We start from the raw sequence: 16,605 nt of genomic DNA, 5'->3' as shown, positions 1-16,605 counted from the left end.
AACATACGCAAATGAGAGCGAGAAGAGAAGCAACGGAACGGTCGTGAACTAGCAATGATCAAGAAGTGATCCTGAACTCCTACTTACGTCAAACATAACACAAGAACCGTGTTCACTTCCCGGACTCCACCGAGAAGAGACCATCACGGCTACACACGCGGTTGATGCGTTTTAATTAAGGTCAAGTGTCAAGTTCTCTACAACCGGACATTAACAAATTCCCATCTGCCACATAACCGCGGGCATGGCTTTCGAAAGATAATACCCTGCAGGGGTGTCCCAACTTAGCCCATTATAAGCTCTCACGGTCAAGGAAGGATATTCCTTCTCTCAGGAAGACCCGATCAGTCTCGGAATCCTGGTTACAAGACATTTCGACAATGGTAAAACAAGACCAGCAAAGCCGCCCGAATGTGCCGACAAATCCCGATAGGAGCTGCACATATCTCGTTCTCAGGGCACACCGGATTGTCCAAGCTTCCGGTAGGCCAGCCCAGAGTTGCCCCTAGTGGCCACCGGCGACTGACAAGTTGGACCAACACTCAGAGGAGCACTGGCCCGGGGGTTTAAAATAAAGATGACCCTTGAGTCTGCAGAACCCAAGGGAAAAAGGCTTAGGTAGGCAAATGGTAAAACCAAGGTTGGGCCTTGCTGGAGGAGTTTTATTCAAAGCGAACTGTCAAGGGGGTCCCATAAATCACCCAACCGCGTAAGGAACGCAAAATCAAGGAACATACATCGGTATGACGGAAACTAGGGCGGCAAGAGTGGAACAAAACACCAGGCATAAGGCCGAGCCTTCCACCCTTTACCAAATATATAGGTGCATTAATTAAGATAAGAGATATTGTGATATCCCAACATAAATAGAATCCAACATGGAGCAATCTTCATCTTCTCCTGCAACTAGCAACGCTATAAGAGGGGCTGAGCAAAAGCGGTAACATAGCCAAACAATGGTTTGCTAGGAAGGGTGAAAAGGTTAGGGGCTGACATGGCAGTATGGGAGGCATGATATAGCAAGTGGTAGGTAGCGCAGCATGGCAATAGAACGAGCAACTAGCAAAGCAAAGATAGAAGTGATTTCGAGGGGTGGTCATCTTGCCTGAGATCCCGCAAGGAAGAAGAACGAGTCCATGAAGAAGACAAGCGGACGGAGTCGAACGAATCCTCACAACTCCGGAACGAAACCGAAGCTAACGAGAGAAGCAACCCGGAAAGAAACAAACAACATAGTAAACAACCACCACATACACATGGCATGATGCAAAAACAAATATGATGCATGTCCGGTTTACTGAGGCATGGCATGGCAAAGTGCAACAAACAACACTACAAATTAAGTGGAGCTCAATATGCAACGAGTTGCATATTGACGAAACACCACATCAATTATTTAGTTCTCTCTCGTTATGTACCCAACAATGTTAAATGTTGTTAACCATGGCAAGAGGTGAAGCATAAGGAAACTACCTATTTAAGCAAGTTAAATGAGGCCGGAAACAAACAACAACAATTTCGGAAAATCCTCATGTCCATATATTGGGATTGGTACTGTTCTGCCATAAACGCAATTTTAATATTGTTAAACAGCAAAATGAAGTGCACCAAGTTAAACTAGGCATTTTTCTACCCCATTTACATATGAAGTTTATTAAAATCCGAGTTACGGTTATTTAGTTATGAAATAAATCATTTTAACATATTATACGAGCAAATTTAATCAAACATCATTTTAAACAATTTTAACATGGGTGGAAGTGGCATATTATTAAACTACACAAAATTCTAAGCATTTAACATGTTTAAATCATTTTAAACCGAAGCACGGTTTATTAGTTATTAAATGCATGAAGAACGGGGGGTTTTCTGCAAAACAGTAAATCCTTGGGTAATATCTAAATTCGCAGATCCTGAAAAAAACATCACATGGGCCGAATGAGAATAGGAAGCCCAACAGAGGAAAAAAACAAAGGGCGCTGGGGGCCTCACCCAGTGGGCCTTGGCCCGTTCGGCTTGGAGAGGGAGGCCGGAAGGGGGGCGCTGGGCCTTGGAGGCAGCAGGCCGGCTTGGAACGCCTGGCTGGCCCTTGCCGCGGCTGCAGCCCACGCAGCTGGCCAGCGCGGTCAACGCGCGGCTGGACCGGGCGAGCTGCTGCTGCTCGTTCCTGACGAACGAAGAACAGAAGCAGCAGCAGGTTCATGGCGACGCAGAAGGCGGCGCCGGGGAGGCGAGCGGCGCTGGCGAGGCGGCGGTGGCTCCGGGATCCAGCGGGGAAGCAGCCGAAGACACGGGGCCGCGTCGGATCTGTCGGAGACGGCCACGAACAGAACAGAGCGGCGGCGGGAGCTTGCAAGGCCATGGCGGAACTATTTACTGAAGAAAAGACAGAGGAGAAATCAGAGAGAGAAAGAGAAGGAACTAGAGGGAGGGAGAGCACGGGGAAGGAGAGGGGCGGCGCTCATCTGCTCTTGGATCAGGTGGCCGGCAGCACAGCAGCAGGTCTGGAGCGAGACGAGGCGGCGATGGCCTGGACGAGGAGGAGGCCGCGGACGAAGGACGGCGACGGCTTGAGGCGCATGGGACGCCCGGGCAGAGGAGCTCGAGCATCGGGCTCGCGAGACGCCTGGCGAGGAGGTGGTGGCGGGGCCGGGGACTTGCGCGGAAGGCGAGGCGGAGGAGGTCCGGCGAGACAGGGGGACTTGGGCGACGCGGGAAGCAGAGGAGGCCGAGGCGCCATGGCTGTGGAACGGTAGCGGCGGCGGAACTTGGGGCACCGGAGATGGGGACGGGGCCCTGCTGGCGGGATCCGGCTGGGAACAGGCAAGGGTGGCGGAGGAGGAGCTCTGCTCCGGTGAGCTGGTTACGAGGTGGTCGGGGCGATCTTCTCCTGGCGCCATGGATGGGTACTCCTACGGGACAGAGACAAAAGAGAGAGAAAAGTGAGGGGGATTGAGCGATGCTCCTGGTTGGATCGGTCGCAACTTCGAGGAGGGAAGGTGGTGGCTGCTGATCTGGAGCGGGGGAGATCCCGAGGAAGAGGAGGATGGAGGGAGTGGCGGCGGCAGAGAAAGGATGGATGGGACAAGCCTCCTAAAAACTAGGGTTAGGCTGTTTAAATAGCTAGGTGGACTAGCTTAAGGCAAAACAGGCCCTCTGATCAAAATTGAACGGTCGAGAAAAAGGCTGTGGAGAGTCCAACAAAGAAAACGGTGATGTTTTGTAGATGTTAGGGGATGATCCGGACCCAACGGTAACAACAAACCGGGTCGGGTACGGGACAACTTTCGGACGCGCGGGAGGGGATCGCGGGCTGACGAGAGAGGTTAGTTGGTTTGACAAGAGGGAACCGAAAACACGGTTGGTCTTGGAACGGTCAACGAAAGCAAGGGGGGAACGCGGCAACTACGAACGAATGCAAATTTTTAAAACATGACGGCAACGAAGTGCCGATGATGCAAATGATGCGATGATGAATGCAACACACAAATAAAACACAGCTGACTCGCAAAACAAGGAAGGCAATCGGAGCGTCGGTCTCGGGGCGTTACATAAACCCTTTGGGTGTTGGTCACATGGCGATGTGAACTATGGGTGTTAATCACATGGTGATGTGAACTATTGATGTTAAATCACATGGCGATGTGATCTAGATTATTGACTCTAGTGCAAGTGGGAGACTGAAGGAAATATGCCCTAGAGGCAATAATAAAGTTATTATTTATTTCCTTATTTCATGATAAATGTTTATTATTCATGCTAGAATTGTATTAACCATAAACATAATACTTGTGTGATTACATAGACAAACAGAGTGTCACTAGTATGCCTCTACTTGACTAGCTCGTTGATCAAAGATGGTTATGTTTCCTAGCCATAGACATGAGTTGTCATTTGATTAACGGGATCACATCATTAGGAGAATGATGTGATTGACTTGACCCATTCCGTTAGCTTAGCACTTGATCGTTTAGTATTTTGCTATTGCTTTCTTCATGACTTATATATGTTCCTATGACTATGAGATTATGCAACTCCCGTTTACCGGAGGAACACTTTGTGTGCTACCAAACGTCACAACGTAACTGGGTGATTATAAAGGTGCTCTACAGGTGTCTCCGAAGGTACTTGTTGGGTTGGCGTATTTCGAGATTAGGATTTGTCACTCCGATTATCGGAGAGGTATCTCTGGGCCCACTCAGTAATGCACATCACTATAAGCCTTGCAAGCATTGCAACTAATGAGTTAGTTGCGGGATGATGTATTACGGAACGAGTAAAGAGACTTGCCGGTAACGAGATTGAAGTAGGTATTGAGATACCGACGATCGAATCTCGGGCAAGTAACATACCGATGACAAAGGGAACAACGTATGTTGTTATGCGGTCTGACCGATAAAGATCTTCGTAGAATATGTGGGAGCCAATATGAGCATCCAGGTTCCGCTATTGGTTATTGACCGGAGACGTGTCTCGGTCATGTCTACATAGTTCTCGAACCCGTAGGGTCCGCACGCTTAAAGTTTCGATGACAGTTATATTATGAGTTTATATGTTTTGATGTACCAAAGGTTATTCGGAGTCCCGGATGTGACCACGGACATGACGAGGAGTCTCGAAATGGTCGAGACATGAAGATTGATATATTGGAAGCCTATATTTGGATATCGGAAGTGTTCCGGGTGAAATCGGGATTTTACCGAAGTACCGGAGGGTTACCGGAACCCCCGGGGGTTAATGGGCCATAGTGGGCCTTAGTGGAGAAGAGGAGAGGCGGCCAGGGCAAGGGCCGCGCGCCCCTCCTCCCTAGTCCGAATAGGACAAGGAGAGGGGGCGGCGCCCCCCTTCCTTCTTCTCCTCCACCTCTTCCCCCTCTTCTCCTAGTCCAACAAGGAAAGGGAGGGAGTCCTACTCCCGGTGGGAGTAGGACTCCTCCTGGCGCGCCCCCTCCTGGCCGGCCGCACCTCCCCCTTGCTCCTTTATATACGGGGGCAGGGGGCACCCTAGAGACACAACAATTGATCGTTGATCTTTTAGCCGTGTGCGGTGCCCCCTCCACCATAGTCCACCTCGATAATACTGTAGCGGTGCTTAGGCGAAGCCCTGCGTCGGTAGAACAACATCATCGTCACCACGCCGTCGTGCTGACGAAACTCTCCCTCAACACTCGGCTGGATCGGAGTTCGAGGGACGTCATCGGGCTGAACGTGTGCTGAACTCGGAGGTGCCGTGCGTTCGGTACTTGATCGGTCGGATCGTGAAGATGTATGACTACATCAACCGCGTTGTGCTAACGCTTCCGCTTTCTGTCTACGAGGGTACGTGGACAACACTCTCCCCTCTCGTTGCTATGCATCACCATGATCCTGTGTGTGTAGGAATTTTTTTGAAATTACTACGTTCCCCAACAGATTGTTGCACCATTGGCCTCCTTCTCCCCTTACTCCTACTAACACCATTTCTCAGCTGGAGGGTGTAGTTTTTACTCTTTAACGTTGGTAACTCTCTTATCGCCGCTTCCTCTTCTCCAGGGTTGCGGTGCATCTTGGTTACAACAATGCATTATATAATGTGTGATTGGTTGTTGCGTAAGATGCATGCACGACCATTCGCGCCCTATATACCCAAGCAATACATTTAGAGAAAAATACTCAGATTCTTTGTTCTCTGATATCGTATCTTTGAAAACTAAGGGCCTATTTGGGAGTGCTTCAGCTCCTGCTAACTCCGCAGCCAGAGCTGGATCGAACATCCTAACTCTTGGAGTTGAGAACAAGAAGTTAGAGGTGTTTTGCAATACAAACACGAATGAGTCGGGGAAGCTGCTATTTTCATGTTATGAGAAGTCGAAGGAGATAGAGTTGATGAACTTTACACGATATTGCCACTACTAACTGGCCGAGCATACCAGTTTGCTCAAAAGAACAACCCATAAACATACTGATTCGTCCTCACATGCATCGATGCCCGTTCTTCGGCTAACCATAGTGCCACTGGGAGGAGCCCGCGTTGTGTCATGGCGCCAGCACGACGTAGCTTGTCAGCACGCCTCCCTCATCCCCGTCGTCCTCTCTCTCACCAACCAAACTGTGCCTCTACCTCTGTCACCCTTGTTCGGGCTCCGCCGACATTAGGTCGACCATGTCCTCAACAATCCCTGATTGAGCTATGTCGGGATCGGGACAACCTCCTCCTCTAACGCCCTGGCCTGACAGCCCTAACGGTCGTATTTTACATGGGTCACTGCTTGAGAAGTTAAGCTATCATAGGAAGCCAAAGCCGCCTCACTGAAACAAACCGTGAACTTCGGTTTTTTCTTAGTGGAAGCTAGCGATGGGCCGGCGGCTGGGGAGTTAGGGAGTTGTCGGCCGGGGAGCACTCCTGAACAGGTCCCCGAATAGCTACATTTTTTATGTTTGAAGTTTAAGGGGATTCATTTTCTTTAAGGAACCGGCGGGGGCACTACCTTTTCATTTAGACGAACGAAATATAACTACGATAGAGTGACTCATTTCGGCAATGAGTCGGAAACCCAATAGCTAGAAACCTGAGGCCAACAAAATACCCAATACCCTCGCTCGATTGGGGGTCCCTTAGGCCATCTCCCTCAGTCTAATATCCCGCAGGGCCAACATGGCCACCTCTATGTAGGTCATGCGAGTTCCGTTGAAGATGCACTGGTTCGGCTCCTTCAAATGTTTCACAACGTGTAAAAGAGACCCCACTCCGGTAGCACCATGCATGCATTGGGGCCTCGGCAAGCATTATGCTCCACTAGGCCACAAGGCTTTTGGTGGGGCCCATGCCCGACACCCGTGAAATTCTCCTCGGTCCAAACCTGAACGCAGGTAGCCACCACAAATGGAGAAAGGGGCGGTCCTTGCACATGTGCACTGTTGCTTTCGGTGCACTTAGGCAAAGGTGACATATCGAGTCAAGCGGACAACCCTGAGCCGCAAGCATATCCACGGTGATGATGCATCCACACAACACAAGTTAGGCGAACATTTTGCACTTTGGCTCCACGCGGACCTTCCAAAGCGCCGCGTCGAACTTCTGGTGAGAGCCGAGGAATTGCACCGTATAAGCCGAGGGCGTCGAATAGACACCATTAGCTGTCCCACTTCCAAGTGATGGTGTCATCTCGGTCAGGGTCTAAAGTGATATCAGCAAGCGTCCCACAGAAGTGAATGAATTGCCAAAGTTGTTCGATGCTACTCATCTGTGCAGCCCCTTGACCCATTTCTCATCACGAAGCTCCATGAAGACCGTCCTCCGCTTCCTAGAAGCGATCTTGTAGAGCTCAGGGGCAAGGCGGCGGAGGGCATCCGGCCCTGGCGAGATGTCGAGCCAAAAAGAGTGTTTCCTTTCAGTTTTTCATGACAATCGAAGTGGAGGCCTGGGATAGCTCCGTCGTCTGGAGCGGTAGAAGTGATGAGATAAATTTCGATCCGAGTGATCTCAGCAGGCTGAAAAATGTTACTCCCTTCGATCCAAATTAATTGTCGCAACTCTAGTACAACATAAAATATTGCAGCTTTAGTACAACTTTAATTCTCGTTCCAGTCCGGAAGCTCGCCCGGATGCATTTCATGGTCCGCCGATGTATTCGTGTGGGTCGTGCCGTGGCGCGGCATGCATGTTGGCACGGTAACCGCGAGCCCAAGCCAGCATCGCGCGGTCGTTGTTCGAGTCGAATGGCCACGGGGTCCGACCGCACGCACACACCGAGAGAAGCCAAGCCACGACAAAACCAGCCAAGCCCACTGCCCACCTCGCGATTTTCTCCTGCCCACGGTGTGCCCCTTTCCCCCCACTTTCGACTTTGGAGCTTTCGCGCTTCGCCTCCCTTCCCGTTCCCCGTTCCCCCGCGCGCTCCTCTCTCGGCTGCGGCCGCGGCCGCCAGGCGATGCAGCTGGACGACTCCGACGGCGCCCTCGGCTCGTGGGCCCGCTTCTGCGCTCTCTCCGGCGAGCTCGTCGGCGGCGCCGGCGACCTCTCCGTCGGCCCGCGCCTCGCGCCCGTCGTGGCGGACCTCTGCGCCCGCGGCCTCGCCACGCTCGTCCGCGACTACTTCCTCCACAACCTCGAGGTCTGTGACTCCCGTTCCTCTCTCCTCCCTCACACCCACACTTCATACTGCTCTGTGCTGCTACTTCCGAGTCGGACGGGTTGGGATCTTGGAATACACATTGCGTCGCGTGCTGGGTGTTTGCGAGAATGCCTGTGCCGAATCGCAGAGGGCGCAGTGTGGGAGTATGGGGTTGAGATTAAGCCCCCTCGTGTGTGTTTGTGTAAATGCCCGTGTGAAATTCCGGAGTGCAATCAGCGTTGGGATGCGGGATTTCTGGATAAACTAGCTTGCCTGCCTCCCGTTCTTCTCTTGGTATAAGAACGGTGGTTGCTGCTCTTAGCGCCTTAGGCCAGTTCTTCAGCACAATGAACTGTATGTCTAGTTGACAGTTATGACCGGAATTGTTTCTGCAAATCTGTCATAGGTTAAGATAGGTTGTTTTAGCAATGTGAAGTTTCACGAGCTGGGCCAGCTTCATGTTTAACCTTGTCGCTCGTGATTCCATTGATGGAATCAGGAGCTATGCTTCTTGAATCGAGATATAAAACTGTACATGTAGCGAGTCAGGGATTTGTTCAAGTTGTACATGTGATCCTGGTTGAATTCGCATCATGCTTGAACATTAACAAATTAGCCGTCTCCGTTCCCTCGAACGCTCAACTCTGTTAATTTTTAATGTCAGAACTCAAGCAACCTGAAAAGTTTCTTGGCTGTATATTGCTAATCTGAGGTGACTTTGAAAACTATCGGTGCCATTTCCATTTTCTGGGAACCCTCCCTGTGGCATCAGAGGAGTTTCTTGTGGGGTTATACCACCAAATGCAAAAACCAGTAGTGTAATAGTGTGTACAATTGGAGTAGCTGCAGTGGCTGATTTGATTTACGTATTTTCTTTAGCTTTCTGAAGTTTTCAGTTTCTTGTCCCATTAGTTGGCAAATGTAGATAAACGAGCTTGTATATCCTAATAAGCTATAGCCAGTGAGGCCATAAACCTTGAAGCTTGAGCTATCTCATATTATGCACTATGGCACGATGAATTACTGAGACTAACACTTGCTTCCAGTAGTATTTATTAAGACTCACTGCTTCTGACTTCATTTCTGTCATCTGTCTATGAGGTAGTCAACCCATCTTCTATATGTCCATAATGCAGTTAAGAGAAAGAGGTAGCTAAAATACAGGGGTCAGGTAGGTTGTATACTCGATTGTCCCTGTGAATAAGAGTATTTTTGCCAGACTGATTAGGCAGATTGGTCTAGTTACCTCTGTAGTTGAGTTAGTAATGAGTAGCAGACACCCAGTCTAATATTAGTTGATGACTTGATGCTAGCCTCTTTGCTGCATTTCTCAATTTGCACTAGTACATTGTTTCTGTTAGTATGGATATTTAATTTAACTTCACTTGTTAACTCGCCCCTGTGCAGGAAACATTTAGAAACAATGCAGTCAAGATGTTCTGGCAGAAATTTCATCCTTATAGCAGTTCTTCTGCAGTAGAAAGAATTAAATTCTGTGTAAGTTGTGGAAAACCTAATTATTGTTTGTTCAAGGCCTTTGTTTACAATCTTCATTTTTCTTCAGATTTGGAGTCTATCTGTTTCATAATTTGCTTATACAATCAGGATGCATAATGATATGTATGTTGACTCAACAAGGAAAATAGATAGATTATACTTGAAGCTCATTTGTGCAAAGCCAATACTAAAGAGGATATGCTGAGAAGTGAATATATTTACTACTACCTCCGTCCCAAATTATTCGATGTTCTAGCTTTGCCCTAACTCCTAAGTCAAACTTCTCTATATTTGACCAAGTCTATAGAAAAATGTGTTAATATATACAACAGCAAATATATTTTATGATGAATCTAAGGAAACTAATTCAGTATTGTAGATGTTGATATTTATTTATCTAAACATGACCAAACTTAAAGAAGTTTGACTTAGGACAAAGCTAGAATTTCAAATAATTTGGACTTGAGGGAGTAGGTACCAGTCATAAAAATGATAAAATGGTTTAAAAATACGGAATAGGATAAACTGATATTGATATAACCCAGCTTGACCTTGAATATGTTTTTTTTTTGCGGGTGAATTTGCATGTGTTGTTTTGAAGTGATATGCGCCATCAGATTAATTTACTGTAGCATGGACATGGATAATGTACCAAATGTTGATGTGTTAATCTCAATAGAACTAACATCAGTATTCAGTAGGTTCAATTTAAGACACCTGCTTTCATCCAGTTAAAGATATTTTAGACATGATCACTTAACACCTTGTTTTATTTCTTTAGGATTTTTAAGTAACATAATCTTTCAAACATGTATTCCAGGTTCAGGAAAGCTGGCCTGAGGATGTCTTGAGTGCAGCACTAGAGGACATATGCTTGGAAAAGAGTTACCAGGAAAAATGTGTCCTAGTTCTAGCTCATGCTTTACAATCATACGAGGAGAAGGCACAAAACAGAAAGCTCAAAGCAGTTCAGTGTAGTTCCAGCTTAATGCCTAGGTACCAATTAATGGTATCTTCTGTACTTCTGACAACACTGCCCTTGAGCTTTCCTGGTTAGCAACCTTTCCTTCTCCGTTTTATGAGAAGATAAGTTTTTTTTCCTTGTGTTTGACACGAATCGGTGTTCTTTTGGATACAATTGTTTCCATTAATGAACCTTAGGGCATGAATTTTGAGTTAGGCTTTGCAATAATGAAAATCAACAAAACACAGAGAGTGTAATATTTTCTGTTCTTTGTTGAGGCACTAGTTATTGGCACCTTCAGTTCCTGTGATGGCATTGCCTGGTTTACCGCTGTGCTTTTGATCAGGAAAAGTCATGTTCGCTCATGCTTGACATTTTACAGAGATTCTAAATGTCTATTTCAAGAAGAAACTGGAAGAACTAAATACCATGGTGGATGCATCTGATGAGAACGACCAACTTGCTAGTCATGAACTTTTTGGACGGAGCAATGTTTCTGCTTGGGATTCTAAAATGGACATTGATAGTCAAGAAACAGTTATTTCAGAAAGTTGCACTCTGGTTAAGAACATTGGAAAAGTTGTTCGTGATTTTAGATGTCTTGGTTTTACATCTATGACCGAAGATTCTTATTCCTCTGCAATAATCTGGCTTTTAAAGGTCCATACGCCCTTCTGTGCCTAGCACTTACTCCGTTTCTTATTCTGGCAGAGATGCCATTGAATTTCTGGCAGTAACCTTGTCTTAATTTTTTCTCATCTGCAGTCTAAAGTTTATGAACTAGCTGGTGATGATTACAGAATCCCTGTCCTTGGGAGTGTCAATAAGTGGATTCAAGTACCTGTTCATGTCACCATTTTGTTAATTTTATCCATTTATAAGCACGACTATTTACCATGTCCTTTCTTCTTCTTTTTGTATCGCATGCCTTTATATTATGCTCAGCCAACTTAATTGAGCTTGCTGAGGTTAAATTATTCTTTGTATGCTTAGTCTGTTATGCTCAATCTTCATACTGGAACAGGAATGCATTGTTTATGTAATAGAGCTGTCACTGCAGTGCACCTGTCATGGTCCAGGTTGTACTTCAGAACATCTTTGCTAATGTTACTGCAGTTCTTTGATATCTATTTTTAGACCAATTCTTTAGCATGTCAGGTTAGCAGATAGAGATGTTGTTATATTGTTATTAACTATTATGGGCTTATTGAATATGATACCTAGCTTATGGTTATATAGTCTCCATACATGCTGACGCTGGCATGCCACATACCTCTTCAGCTTTTACATGTAACAATGTTAAGGAAACTTTTGGGTCTTGTCAAGCTATTCCGTTTTCAATTTATATACCTCTCCCCTAGATGATGCTTACTTCTCGAGCTTGTGCTGACTAACTTTTGGTCTTGTCAGGTTGTTCCTCTTCAGTTTTTGCATGCTCTTTTGACATATCTGGGGGACTCTGTTGACTATGACAGTGGATTATCTGGTCTGAAATCGCCCTTAGCCTCACGCCCTTCTTCCTTCCCAGGGATCGGTGTTCCTTCTGAAGCACTTCTGAGGTGGCACATGCGCCTTGAATATTTTGCTTATGAAACCTTGCAGGACCTAAGAATTGGCAAACTTTTTGAAATTATAGTAGATTACCCTGAGAGGTATGCCATTTTTCTCCATGTCATGATGTTAAACATTTAAATAGCACTGAGATCTAAATATTGATTTATATGCTTGAATACTTTTCTCACTTCTGAAAGTGTAGTTTTTGGTTATTTGATCTATCCAACTTCTACAATGTCTTAATACCAATCATTGCCACTGTCGCTGTATCCTTGCAGCCTATCCTCATTTAGCCGAAGTGCAATATAGTTAGAACTTATATATCATGATGTAGGTCATCTAGTTATCGCTTCACTGATGTGTATTTGATGATCTGTTTTAGCCACCTTGAACTAAGGATCTTAATTTCCTTTCATGTGTCATACTCTTCTTCCTCTCTCCTTGTTTGCATGGTTAGGTGTTAATAAAGTATGTTGACACGGTCATATCAAATATCTGATTCTATTTTATAAATTACTTTCATGTCTCATGGCACATTGACCCCATTCTCTTGTTACTTTGTGTGCGTTCTTAACTTGTGCAATATTTAACATCTGGATACTTTTTGGGGCATGAATGTAGTTCTCCCGCTATTGAAGACCTAAAGCAGTGTTTAGAGTACACGGGTCAACACTCTAAGCTTGTTGATTCATTTATCTCATCACTGAGATATCGCTTGCTTACTGCTGGTGCCTCAACTAATGACATATTGCACCAGTATGTTTCCACAATCAAGGCACTGCGGTCGATTGACCCCACTGGTGTATTCTTGGAAGCAGTTGGTGAACCAATTAGGGATTATCTGAGAGGTAGAAAAGACACTATTAAATGCATAGTGACAATGCTAACTGATGGATCTGGAGGAAACACAAGCGGGGGAAATGCTGGTGATAATCTTCTTGAAGAATTGAACAGGGATGCTGAAAACCAGGAAAATGCTGACTATGATGATCATACAAACATTGATGAGAAGCAAGCTTGGTTGAATTCTGAAAGGTATGATTTATTCATTACATTCACCATAACGCATGTTATTCCTTAATCCCTTGGGAAAATTTGCTTCTCTAAGATCAAGAACCGTGGTTCCAACTTCTACAGCTGGGAGCCTGATCCTGTTGAAGCAGATCCATTGAAAGGCAGCAGGAGTAGGAGGAAAATTGATATACTTGGACTGATGGTCAGTATAATTGGCTCAAAGGACCAATTGGTCAACGAATATCGTGTAATGCTGGCTGAGAAGCTGCTAAGCAAATCTGATTTTGATATAGATTCTGATATCCGCACGCTGGAGCTCCTTAAGGTTAAGACTGACTTTTGTATTAAACCATACTTAGTAATGTTCTAAAAACATTTGATTGGATTGCATGTGATGCATTATGCCTTTGCTGTAGCCTTTATTTTCTCATGACCTTGTTGTTTGGCAGATTCATTTCGGTGAGAGCAGCATGCAGAAGTGTGAGATTATGCTCAATGACTTGATTGACTCGAAGAGAACCAACTCAAATATTAAAACATCATTATTAAATGCACCTGGAACTGGTACCATTCAAATACTGCATGTTGCTTCAGAAACCATCAACTATCACTGCACCTGCATTTGAACCCTTATTTTTTCTATGGTAGTTGCTGGGCAAGAGGAGGCAGAAATTTCTCATGATGTTCTTGATGCTACAATAATTTCTTCCAATTTTTGGCCACCGATTCAGGTATTGCCAGTAAGCTTTTTATCTAAATCATGGTGGTACCCCCTCCCTTTTCATGCTGTGGACGAGTTATTGCTAATGACTCAGGCATTTCAATTAATAACATGCTACATCGATTATGAGACAGTTGAGCCAGGAGCGTAAATTGGTAAAATGTGGTCTGTATTGATTGACATGCTATCCTGCTGTACAAAGATATATGCACCAACACTAACAAGTAATTTGTTTTGTTGTAAAAAAAGTAATTTGTTGTCAGAACTGTTTATGTCATCAAATCTTCGTACCAACTTTCTGTCAGTGTCTGCCATCTTCAAATCTTGGTTGTCTCGTACATACAACAATTCCTAAGATTCAGTTTCTATCACCACTTTTTTTTTAATATCTGTTATTTTTAAATGCATAATTTCCAACAACAAAACTTCCCTCCTTTTGGGTGCGATGGCACACAGAATTGAAGATGAATTCCTCACCAATGCATGTGGTTAATTTGTAGTTACTCTGATGGTATGTGTTAGTTGATTTTAATAATATTAATATGCTTAGTAAGAATTATGATTTGCTTACTGAAGGGTTGAACTGTGAGCTTTTGCTGTTTGATCACCCTCTTGATTCACTAAACCTCTATATCTGCCGCAAATGTAGACAGAAGATCTCGCAGTTCCTGCTTCAGTTGATAAACTGCTGTCTGATTTTGCACAAAGATTCCATCAGATAAAAACTCCACGGAAGCTATTGTGGAAGAAAAATCTTGGAACGGTCAAGGTTTGATATCAAATTTGAAGTTGACGGGTATATGTGGGTAACCATGAAGACTGAAGAAATATCTCTTACGAGCTCTCTTTTCATTTCCAGTTGGAACTGCAATTTGAGGACAGAAGTATGCAGTTTACTGTAGTACCTGTGCAGGCTGCAATCATAATGCGGTTTCAAGAGAAACCAAGGTAATATCAATTGTCTTCCTGCATATCTCTTATGTTCCCATCTGACTAAAGTCATCAAATATTTTCAGCTGGACTTCAAAGGCACTTGCTACCGAAATCGGCATACCTGTAGATTCTCTCAACAGAAGAATAGGTTTCTGGACAAGCAAGGTGTGTCACAAATGTATGATGAAGTGAAAATACTTTTATTGTTTATGTGTAGTACGCTGTTACTACCTTTTGAACTCCTTTACTCATCCACGATCGTCAGTATCAGTGTTAAGATTGCTTTATGCTAAAAAACTGTTAACACTGTTATTTGTGACATTACTAACAATGAAATGGTACTCTGAATCCTTTTAAGTATGATTTTTTAATGTTTGCGCCTCAGTAATATGGACTAGATTGTTGATAGTATTTGGATCATTGTTCCGCACAAATCGTAGTCTTTTTTTTATTGGAGTAGAAACATATATGGAGTATATGATACTCTAACCATGACCTGGTACTACATTTCTGTACAAATGGTTCCCTAGCAAAGTTCTCAACCACGTCCTGCTTCATAAGCACATCTGAGCATTTCACACTATATGTTATAGGGGGTCCTGACTGAATCGGTGGGACCAGATGCCGATGATCACATCTTCACAATTGTTGATAGCATGTCTGATGTCAACAAAAACAGCATCGTGAACGAAAGCTGCGAAGCGTTTCAAATGAATGAGGACGAAGGTGAAAGTTCCGTTGCATCCGTTGAGGAACAGCTTAAGAAAGAAATGACAGTCTATGAGGTTTGACTACTTGCAATTTCATATTTCTTTTTCTCTAATGCTCAACATACCTGTTTATCCACTCCCCATTTCTTTGTTCTCTGTGATCTGACCATCATTTTACTCGTCATTATGCACTGCAGAAATTCATCATAGGAATGTTAACCAATTTCGGCAATATGACACTGGACAAAATACATAACACTTTGAAGGTAGACACAAAATTTTAAAATCTCGTCCACTTCCTGTTTCTACTATTAACATATTTTCTACTCATCGGTTTCTTCTAATATTATTTGTTCCAGATGTTCTGTGCCGAGCCATCGTATGATAAATCACTGCAGCAATTGCAGAGTTTTCTTTCGGGTCTAGTATCAGATGAGAAGCTTGAAATGAGAGATGGATTGTACTTGCTAAAAAAGTAACTGCTACTTAGGGTGACACATTATGCTGTTAGATTAAGGATGACAGGCAGTCAAACCAGTATGTATTCCTTTCTGGCAAAATCACTCCGATCAAATATTTCTATTATTCTTGTGCCAGAAACCATAAGCTCTCTGTCGTTCCTGATGACAGGCGCAGATGGTGGGCTTCCTGATGTTGCTCTGAACTCGCTTTTCTTCTTTCCCTAGCCTTGATAGTTTCAACTCCTGAGACAATGTATTTCTGTTATGAAAGTAATGGAAAGGGGAAAAGCCTGGTTCAAAAAAAAAGAAAAAAGGAACCATAAGCTCCACGATGCTCGCGCCCGAAAAACTATTGATACTCACTGTCCGATAAAATAGCTGCTACGGAGTGTGACGTGGGACTACTCCTGTAATAATCTTCGCACCTAGTGATCATTCATTACTCCGACGACTTCTCAACAAACTGAACAGCAGTTTGGCGCATACACACCATACGGGTGCATGTACAACGGTGCTATTTTACTAGTGTTATGTAGAATAAATGTTAAGGTGAAGGAGAGAGAAATCATAAGAAAAAATTTATCTTCTCTTATTTAAGAGATGGTCTTTTAACACAATATGTTTCACCATGTTTCTAGGAATAGCTAATTATTGAAGAG

At 44.6% G+C, this 16,605-nt stretch overlaps 1 protein-coding gene across 2 annotated transcripts; it reads left to right on the top strand.

The window, feature by feature from the left end:
- The first annotated feature begins 7,782 nt into the window (after window positions 1-7,782).
- On the top strand, window positions 7,783-16,517 carry LOC123053682 (anaphase-promoting complex subunit 2). Of its 2 annotated transcripts, XR_006425750.1 has the most exons (17): window positions 7,783-8,092; window positions 9,500-9,589; window positions 10,410-10,641; window positions 10,936-11,213; window positions 11,319-11,390; window positions 11,964-12,205; window positions 12,729-13,142; window positions 13,245-13,446; window positions 13,571-13,685; window positions 13,770-13,852; window positions 14,492-14,611; window positions 14,702-14,790; window positions 14,859-14,940; window positions 15,369-15,560; window positions 15,683-15,751; window positions 15,845-16,022; window positions 16,116-16,517. XR_006425750.1 is itself a non-coding variant. In XM_044477205.1 (16 exons), the coding sequence occupies exons 1-16, from the start codon at window positions 7,910-7,912 to the stop codon at window positions 15,962-15,964; spliced, it is 2,583 nt and encodes an 860-aa protein (XP_044333140.1). In that variant the 5' UTR covers window positions 7,783-7,909; the 3' UTR covers window positions 15,965-16,517. The 2 variants fall into 2 exon arrangements, 1 of the variants encoding a protein (XP_044333140.1); XM_044477205.1 differs by having other exon boundaries at window positions 15,845-16,517.
- The last annotated feature ends 88 nt before the right edge of the window (window positions 16,518-16,605 follow it).

Source organism: Triticum aestivum, chromosome 2D (genome assembly GCF_018294505.1).
Source record: "Triticum aestivum cultivar Chinese Spring chromosome 2D, IWGSC CS RefSeq v2.1, whole genome shotgun sequence".
In the NCBI taxonomy this organism is placed as follows: Eukaryota; Viridiplantae; Streptophyta; class Magnoliopsida; order Poales; family Poaceae; genus Triticum; species Triticum aestivum.
The sequence above is the reverse complement of the archived record's forward strand: the minus strand, read 5'-3'. Positions and strand labels throughout refer to the sequence as shown.

Coding starts and splice junctions, on each gene's coding strand:
- LOC123053682 (XM_044477205.1), top strand. CDS start 7,910: ATGCAGCTGGACGACTCCGACGGCGCCCTCGGCTCGTGGGCCCGCTTC. Junction 10,642..10,935: donor ACTGCCCTTGAGCTTTCCTG/GTTAGCAACCTT, acceptor GACATTTTACAG/AGATTCTAAATGTCTATTTC. Junction 13,686..13,769: donor ATTAAATGCACCTGGAACTG/GTACCATTCAAA, acceptor TTTCTATGGTAG/TTGCTGGGCAAGAGGAGGCA.